At 40.8% G+C, this 9,778-nt stretch overlaps 1 protein-coding gene across 1 annotated transcript in view; it reads left to right on the forward strand.

The window, feature by feature from the left end:
• GID4 (GID complex subunit 4 homolog) overlaps positions 1-4,609 on the forward strand; it is a 54,679-nt gene extending 50,070 nt beyond the window's left edge. The window contains exon 6 of the mRNA XM_007507919.3: positions 1,347-4,609. Within this exon, the coding sequence (XP_007507981.2) occupies positions 1,347-1,410 (64 nt within the window). The 3' untranslated portion in view covers positions 1,411-4,609. The remainder of the gene's footprint in view (positions 1-1,346) is intronic.
• The last annotated feature ends 5,169 nt before the right edge of the window (positions 4,610-9,778 follow it).

Raw genomic sequence — 9,778 nt, forward strand, 5'->3', positions numbered from 1 at the left:
TTAATATGATGTCTTACACGTAGATTGCTGCTTGATTTCTACAGTCACATTCTAGATGGACCTCTGATCCACTCATTCTTATTTTATCTATTTTTAATTTTTGTATGTTGGAATATACAGCATAGGATTATAGCATGACTTTACTTCATTCTAATGACATATGGAACCTTTTAACCTGGGTAAAGAGCTGAAGGCCTTTAAAAGCATTCGTCTGGCATGTGATTGTACAAGGACCCTGTACTGTCCCTACTCCATTCCCAATGCTTTATTTGGGAGTGTTCCACTGTGGAATGATGACCAGATGATGGTTCTTAGTCAAGAGAAATAAAATTGCAAGGGGGAGTTGGTGCTGCTCCAGCAGCATCTTGCCTTTGGGCTTTCCGTGTTTGCCCTGGCAGAGCTATAAAAGTCTTTTGTACTGCCTTTCACAGAGCTTTATTACCTTTTTAAAATAAAGTATTTCAAAGAACAGTTGAATACCAATAATGGGTTATTCATTTTATAGAAAACAACATGCTATTTCCATGTGGCTCTGTAAGCTTTCCATATGTTCCTTTATGAATTATGGAGGAAGAGAGGAGGTGTCCTATATAGTCAGTTCATGATTTCTTTAGTGGATACTTAGCCAATTTGTGGATTATCCAGGCCTTTGTGTATCGTTTTACCTGCTGTCCATCTTTTAACTACCTTCCCCTTAGAGCACAAGAAATGGATGAAAAGCTCTAATCTCTGGGTTATTTTTACCTGCAAGAACAGCAAAGAAGATTTGGCAAGGGTGAAGAGATTGAAAATAAAACAAAAATTTTTTGGATATGAGTTTTTAGATATGATAGATAGATAGATAGATAGATAGATAGATAGATAGATAGATAGATATTTTAGATATGAGTTTAATTTTTAATTAATTAATGAGTTTTAGATATGAGTTTAATTTATCTATACCATAAAAATTAAGACATCAAAAATTGAGTTAGAATACTATACCCCAATATTACTTGGTACTAAGGTACAAGCAGGTTGTATTGTAAGCTAGATATAGTGAGTTAGTGGAAAGAGGGACTTCATATGTTGAGGTGGGCTTGCTATCATTGCTTTATGAATGACAGAATGCTTAATAAATTCTGTGCATTGTTGAGGTTCAGCTAGGAAAACAGAAATATGCTCAGTCTTTTTAATTTGGGAAAGATTAAAATGAGCTTTCCTACGGATTTGTGAATTTTAATGTGTCAAATGGTTGGCCTCCTCCCATCTAAATCCAACCAATTTTATTTATCCAGGCAGGTTCAAACGTAGAATCCTTTGATAACCACCTCCCACCCTTCATTCTCTCTTTCTCCTCTTTGCAGGTATCAGTCCCTAAATCTGACTCATGTTCCTGAACACAGTGCCCCCATCTATGAATTCCGGTGACAATTGACTGTTCAGAACAATACCCAAGTAAAACTGAACTTGGCAGAAAAGATTCCAGTCGATCAGGAGAATTGTGTACCTGCCAGAAGCAGGAGATAGTGTGTGCCAGTCTCCTACCAAGCAGATGCACCAGGAGGCGTCAGTGGCAACCCATAGAACTCAAGAGATGCGGCTGACCAGGGAGGGGGGAGGGGAAGAAGCAAAAGGAGTTCTTCCTGCTTCTGAGTGGCAATTTAATTTTAATCTGGTTTTTAAGATACCTTTAAATGCACTTTTCCTTATTGCACAGCTATCTTCTGTATTATGGAAATGCCCCTTTCCCCATTCTAAATCTGAGCAGAGTTGATAGTTTCCAGGATGACACGTCAGCATTGGCTTGGTGTGCAGTGTTTTGAACTAACTCTTTCTGATCACAGATTGATGGTTGCACCCCAGTGCCCCCAGTCTTAATACCTTGTCTGGTAGCTCAGAAGGAACCACAGTCTGGATACATCTGTGTATCAGCAAAGCTTTGTGCAGGGAATTGGCGAGCCACCACGTCTGCTAATGAAGCACATGGCTGAGGCAGTACTGATTCTTGAAGGGCCTAATCAATCTTTAGTTCCGATTGGTTCATGGGGTCAGCCCAAGCTGCAAAGCATCGGAATATTAACAACTCAAAGCGAAGTAAATAGTTGTTCGGTTCCCTCAGCACACCATTGGGAATAACTAAATTCAAGACTTCCAAGCCCTGAGTTAGGAATGGATCAGAATTCTGCTTATTCAGTACATTTGCTCTGAACTTAACAGATTTGAGGGTAAAACCAAACTCAGTAAAAATGAGATTTTTTTAATTACAAAAATTATTTTTATGGTCTCTTTAACAAGGACTCTATGGCAAATGCACAATTACTCAGAATTACATTTTATCGTTTTCACATTGAAAACAGCGAATGTTGACTTATTAATTTTTATACCTATATATATATATATGTATGTATATTTAATCAACCAGCAGTTTTTGAAACTAGTCATCCTGGTACAAACGTTTGCAGCATTGCATAAATTAGTGCTAAATAAGAGAACTGTTTTTTGGTCAGTTTAACATTTGTACCTCCTCCTTTTGCTACACAAAACAGTGCTTGACAAACCTTTTTATCAGGCAGAAGGAGCAGTTGTTCTCCTATAACAATGACTTTGAGACGTTGGGGAATGAGGGGAAACATTAACCATGTTCAAATAATAACTCGAGGCTTCCGTGCGTGCCAAAGTGTGCGTGTGTTTGTTTGTTGTTGTTGTTGTTTTTGTTTGTTTTTTTCAAGATTTCAGAAGCTTCAAAGTGGGCATCAGTTGTATATTTGATGTGTGGCTGTCAGCTTATGTGCAGGGCTTTAGGGATGGCATTTTCTTGTGGTTTTCTAGACTTTGATTCAAAGAACAAAAAGGGTAGCTTTAAAACAAAACGGTCTGTAACCCAAGGGAACAAACCCATATGGAGGTTGGTTGACCACTGGCAGTACAAGAAAATGCAAAGCCTTTCACTTAATTGAGTAGTAGCAAATACATTTTATTGAGACAGATACACAAACCAACTAACTTATAATTAATGATATATGTACTGTAACATATCAAAAGGCCGAGTCCTAGGGTAAACCTTCAAGGAAATATATTTGGGGAAGTCGTCAGTGGGCATGTGTTAATGTAATTCCAAAATCTAGGGAGCCTGAGAATTTTGTATGAAAACAATAACCAGCTAGTCTGGTCTAATCAGGGCAAGTGAACCATCAAATCTGTCCCCAGTGAATTATTTTTGTATCCAACATTTCTGTTCTCAGAAATTAGTTAAGACTGTCTGATTTTCAAAACAAAGGCACTGAAATAACTGGCATTTCTTCCTTGTTTGTTGCTATGGTTGAACCTAGCTGATTTCACACTAATGAGGGAGACTCCACTGCAGCGTTGCTGATAAGCAGATGAATGAGATTTAAAAATCAAGGCAACAATAACATGAATTGTGTTTGGTTCGTTTATTTTAGCAAGTGCTGTTTAATTCCAATCATTTCTTACGTTGCAAATTTTTTCATCATTCAGGACCCTACTAATGAATAGCCTGGCCTATGCTTTGTAAACATCTCAAAAGGCTTAATGTTGTGGAGCCATCCTGACTTACTGTGTGAAAAAACAGGATGAGACTGCCCTCATGAGTTTGTTGGGTGTGAGATGTTTGGAAGAGTTAACTGGTTGTCTGTTGGCTAAATGGAATTAAGGAGAAACTGCCAGTTATATATAATGAAAGGATGAATAAGTAGTGATACTTTTGCTGGATCTTGTGGACACCTTTAATGAATATTTGGTGGTCTAAAAATCTTATGTGGTGGGGACAGAGAAACAAATTAAGTATTTCCATCTGTTAGTTAACACCTCTAATCATTTATCTTGACTCCTCCTTTACACACAAAAGAGCTTACCTCTTCCAGGATGTTCCCTGAAAGAACTTTAGAAACCATATCTCCATTTGTAGTTATTTTTAGTTTTGATCTGTCAGTAGTTTACATGACTTTGATACTGTGTGCAATATTTTTAATTGTCACTCATACCCATAATTAAGAAATATTGCTGATTTCAAATTTTCCATCACTTTCTTTCATACCAAACATACCTGATATGTTAGCGATCCCTTGAGGAATTTCATTATTTGTACCCTAATGCCTAGAAAAACTTTTCTTTTGTGGTCATCGGGTCCTAATATTATTGATATTTTGGAACGAATTCCTTTTTCTCTTAACCAATATATAGCATTTCAGCTGAACTCCAAAATAATTAAGCAGTGCTTAAAGCTAAGTTGTCTATATGCTGGTTATATTATTGTCAAAATCATAAAGTCTTGGGTAGCAAAAAGGTACTTAGGGTTATCTTTCCTTATGAAAATAGGGAATTTCCTTTTTAAGACCTTGATTTAATTTCCCCCCTCTTATAAAATGGAGTCTCAGATAATTTTTAAAAGAAATGCCATTAAATATGTTGCATTGCAGTTTAAAACAACTAATGTGTTCTGGAAAAAAAATTTCATCTTTGAATTTTAAGTTTTTTATTAGATTTAAGTGAATACAAAATATTTTGTTTCTTTATGGATGAATTGTGGAAAGGGTTGGGGTGGGGAAAAGTATTTTGCAGAGCTATCAATGTCCAAATAATAAAACGAAATATATAATAAAGGTAATTGAGCAGTGTGTTTGCCCTATTTTTAAACCAAAACCAAAACTGTTATAAGAAACCAAGCAAGGGGCAAAAGTAGGTGCCTTGGCGGATAGAGCACCAATCTGGAGATGGGATATCCTGGGTTCAAATCTGGTCTCAGACACTAGTGGCATGGCCCTTGCCACTCTTTTACTCTGGAGCCAATACTTAGTATTGATTCATAAGTCAGAAGTAAGGGTTTTTTAGAAAGTAGAAACCAATAGCTGCAAAGAGAACAATTACTGAGTTTGGAAAAAAGGGAGATCTTTCTCTCCAGTTGTGACTTTGGAGATTGACATTTTTCTTCGTGTACTGAGATCATATTTGATGTGGGAGTTTGTCCAAACAGTGTAAAGCTCATTTTAGGTCATCCTCACAAAGAGTTAATTTTAACTTCCAATCTTTGATATTTTCAACTTTGCAGTGCTTCCTCCCTCCCCCAACAACTCTCGGTATATGTCTACTTTTAGATCCTTTAGAGATTTGAAAGTAAGAAAGAACAATTCTTCTCTTAAACTTAATTTGTCTGTATTTAATCATGCTTAAAAACAAAGGAAATATAATCAACACACAGCAAAGTCCTTTCCAGTTTTGGTAGTTTCTTTAAAATTCCATTTTGTTCTTTGGCCTTATCATTAAAAGAAGCAACACCAGATACAAAGCAGGGATAGAGGTTCTGTAATTTGTTTATTAGTTTGTATTGTACTAAAGGACCAGCACATGATCATTTACATCTATCCTTCTTATACACGCATTTTTAATTCTATACTCTCCAGCCTAGCATTTTTTTCAACACTTAACTTTTCTTCTTTTACCATCAGCTAGATCAGCAAAAAATATGTACATGTATTTTTCTGGATCGAGGCCCAAGTCATTAGGCAGCAACACCGAACAAAGTTTATAAATATCAACTCAACTGAAAGAAAGGCATTCAAATTGCTTCAGTGATGAAATTACAACAAGCTTGATAATTGAATCTATTGGGATGAAAGGACCTCTGGGAAGTCAGTAACAGCCCTTTAATTTTTCCTCTTCAGAAACACCTTTAAAGACAGGAAACTATTTGTACCCATGGTCTTCTTTCCAAGGCCTTTAACTGCTAAGGAAATCCAAAGTTTCTACTCCATTTTCCTTCCTGTCAACCTTAAAAAATCAGAACTATGGTATTTCAAATAACAGGTCGTTAGTGGGGCAAGTAGAATATAATCAAGAATATTCCCAGGCAGTAGCACAGACCTGAAGATCCGAGACTTCCCAGCTAACTGCAGAAGGTGGGCTGTTTGTCTAGATTTTAGGAGAGGGGAGGAGGGTAACGTCGACTAGCCAGAGGCTAGAGTAATTGCACCGTATTCTGAGAGCTGATTTTCTTTAGGCGGCTAGGGTGACGGAGTGGATCTGTGCTTCTTCAGATCTGATCGTCGTCTTTCAAACTCGGTCCTCCTGGGCTAAGGGGCATTTTCTAGAAGCTACGTGAAACCTACTCAGGCAATTCCGTCTTTTGAGTTCTCGTTTTAACCTCCAGGAGAGTCAGTAATGGGATGAACGAAAATGATGGCCCTTCTTTCCTTGGTTCTCTTACTGTTTAGACCACAGGCAAGTCGTTGAGTCTGAAGGTGCAATGCAAAACAGACCGAACACATTCAGGGACTTATTGTCCAACTCTTTATGGCCCTTTGGGCCACGGCATGCCACCTCTGCCCCCTGGGATTTTAAAGTGGTTTGCCAAGTCCTCCTGCAATGGATTAAGGCAAACATAGGGTGTGACTTACCCAGGGTCACACAGCTAAGTAAGTGTCTGAGGGTGGATTTTAACTGGTCTCCTTGACTCGAGGCCTAGTGCTGTCCACTGAGCCACCTAGCTGCCGCCTACATCCGGGAATACTCCAACTTCAAACTCTGTTGGTCCTCCAGACCTGATAGTCCTCCCTGATGGAGACACCTGCTTCATGAGGCCTCTCATCCATGCTAAATTGTACAACGGATGTGGTTGGGTGAGATTAGGAAAAGAGCAATTGCTTTAGAATCCTGGATTTAAATAACGGATGTTCTTCTGTTGTTTTGCTGCCTCCAAAACATTGACCACTTGTAGCCAACACACAATTTTTGCCTTTCTGAATTTTAGAAAATAGGCTCGGGGTGAGGGAAGTGACTTTGCCCAAGATCACTTAGCTAGTAAGCAGAAATCCATGGTTCCAACTTGAGAAAGTAGAACTCACTTTTAGCGATGCAGCTCTCGTTGGACCTGGAGTCTGGAAGACCAGTGTTCGAATCTCTGACACCTTGGTCCTGGACAAATCACTTAACTCTTGCTTCAGTTTTTCTCATCTGTGAAACCGAAATAATAGCATTCCTAACAGGGTGGCTGTGATAATAAAATGACATTTTCATGGCACTTTACAAATCTCGAAAGGCACTACATACATGCCAGTTATTTTCCTTTTTGATGGGTAGCCAAGTGGCGAGGTTATTTTGTTTTGGCAGAAAACTGCTTTGGGGGCATCCAGGAAATAAGTGGCTTGACCTTGGAGCTGTTTTTCAGTGCTCTTTAGAAATCACTGGTACCCTAAAAGAATCCAGTTTTGCACAGTTGTGCATCTGTTGTGAAAAAGAAAATCTCAGCTCAAAGCAACAACAGCTTAAAGAGAAAACAAAACCCACCCCAAATTGAAGCCTGGAAAGATTAAGTCGTGTTTGCCATTGTCATTCAAGCAGGGGCCCAGAATCCAATGGTCAGGTTTCCTTTGTCTTTTTCCTTTTCCGTAAATGTGGTTGATTTTAGTTAGAGGCATTTCTGGAATTTGTACACTTTTCTTTGCTCACGTGGTGGCTGCCACCTTAATCAATACCTTTGCTTTGCCTAGTATAATAGACGCAAAAGTTGTTTTGTCACCGCGAGGCTCCTCCCTCTATCCATTTCAGCCGTCAGAACCATCTGTCTGATACACGTGTAGGCCATGTCATTCCCCTGTTCAAAATCGGATAGGATAAAATATAAATTCCTAGCACGTAATGTCCACCTCAGTCTAGTTCTAGCCTGCCTTTTCAGCAGTTTCATATTACTTTTTTATACATCCTACATTCCCAGCAGGCTGAACTAATCACTCCAGATTTCATTTTGTTTTCCTGCGTCCCTAAACTCAAGCAGTCCCCTATCCCCATCCCTTCCTGTCCCTGGACTTCTCTTCATTCTCTTTCATGAAGCCTTCCCGGAAACCCAATTCTTTGTCCAAATCCTTCTCTGCCCCTCCTATTGAAACAGCCCTTGAGGACGGGAACTGAGGCATTCATCTCTGTGTTCCTGATGCCGTGCATCTTGGGATCCCCAAAGTCCCCCCGCTAAGCTGCAAAACTATTTGGAAAGCTGCTTCTCTTGCTCCAAGATGGGCTCTTTCTGCTAATTCTGTGCTGCCTGGGTAATTAGGAAGTCCGGCAAGACCCTTTCCAGAACTTTGTGTCACTTGTTCATTTGAAGAGCAGTACAGATGTGGACGACGAGGATGAGCACATCTGGCTTTGGTGCCAGTTCTATCAGAATTCCTTCTTAAGTGCCACCTCTTTGAAGCCCACTCTGGGGCATCCCTCCAGGTTCCTTGTGGCTCCTGCCAAGGGAGTGTGGTTTGGGGCCAGATTTTAATCTGTAGGACGCTTGACATATTCTGGGGAAGCAAGGAATTAGAAGTCAGGAGATGTGCTCAGATAGGACCTTGACTAGCTGTGTGACTTCTGAGAAGTGAATTAAAACACTTTCTATCTAAGAATCACTATGAAGTATCCGCTCCAAGGCAGAAGAGTGGCAGGGGCCAGGCAGTGGGGATTGAGTGACTTGCCCAGGCTCACACAGCGAGGGAGTGTCTGAAGCCAGACTTGAATCCAGGACCTCCTGTCTTCAGACCTGGCTCTTTCCCCTGAGCCACTCTGTTGCCCTAATGCATTCATTTGGTTCCTCCGGCCCTGTTAAGGAGAAGTTGGAATGAGGGGCCTTCGGGCCTTTTTCAGTCCCGATGTTCTATGTTCTATGCCTCTCTCCGAGGCCTGGCCTAGGGCTGGAGAAAGCCATGTCCAGAGTTTCTTTGGCATTTTGCTCTTCCTCTAAGGTGTGACCACGGACCACAGCACCCCGTACTGGCCTCGGGGTTTTCTTGGCAAGGCGCCTGGAGGTTCACCTCCTCCTGCCATGAAGGAACTAAGCGCAGGGAGATGTAAGCAGCTGGAGATCTAGGATCTAAGCCCTGGCTTACTTTCCAGTAGAGGATACTCCATCTGCCCGTGCTCTGGCCGCCCTCCTAGACTCCCACCTCTTCATTAACCCTTATCCTCTGTCGTGTCAGAATGACACAGTGACGTGCCCAGCGTGGCACAGCTAGGCAGTATCTACGGTCAACTGCGAGCCCAGGACCTCCTCTCCACGCCTGTCTCTATCCATTGAGCCACCTAGCTGCCTCCCACATCTTAACTTCCCTGACTTAAATCCCTATTTCTACAGGAAGTTCCCTTTCCTGCCCCCCTCCATTAGTGACTTCCCCCACCGCCATTACCTCTCACCTAGCCTGTATGCATCCTAGTTATAAGATTATAATATTGTGGGGTCAGTTTCAAATAGTTTTACTGAGGAAGAAATGATGAAATAAGGAAAATGCCAACGACCTACGTTTTAGACAGTACTTTAAGGTTTGTAAGGGTAGCTAATGCGGTTTAGTGCCAGGCCTGGAGTCAAGTTCAAATCCTGCCTCAGACCCATACTAGCTGTGTGACCCTGGCCAAGCCATTTAAACCTGCTTGCCTTAGTTTCCTTTATCTGTCAAATGAGCTGGAGAAGGAAATGGCAAACGTCTCCAGTATCTGCCAAGAAAACCTCAATTGGGGTCATGAATAGGTAGGCAAGACTTTAACAAGTTAAAGTTTGTAAACCCTTTTAACGTCTCATTTCATTCTCACAACCCTTGTGGCATATTATGCCCATTTTTAAAGGTGGGGAAACAGGAAGGTTTTAGTGACTAGTCCAGGGTCACACAGCTAAGAGACTTTGTGGGATTCCGAGTTCCTGACAACTTGAGAGCTTTCTCTCCGTTGTACCACCAAGATGTCCGAGGATCAGAGAAAAGCGACTCGAGCAGATTTCGAACTCGGGGCTTCCTGACTCCAAGATCATTGC

This window comes from Monodelphis domestica, chromosome 7 (genome assembly GCF_027887165.1).
Source record: "Monodelphis domestica isolate mMonDom1 chromosome 7, mMonDom1.pri, whole genome shotgun sequence".
In the NCBI taxonomy this organism is placed as follows: domain Eukaryota; kingdom Metazoa; phylum Chordata; class Mammalia; order Didelphimorphia; family Didelphidae; genus Monodelphis; species Monodelphis domestica.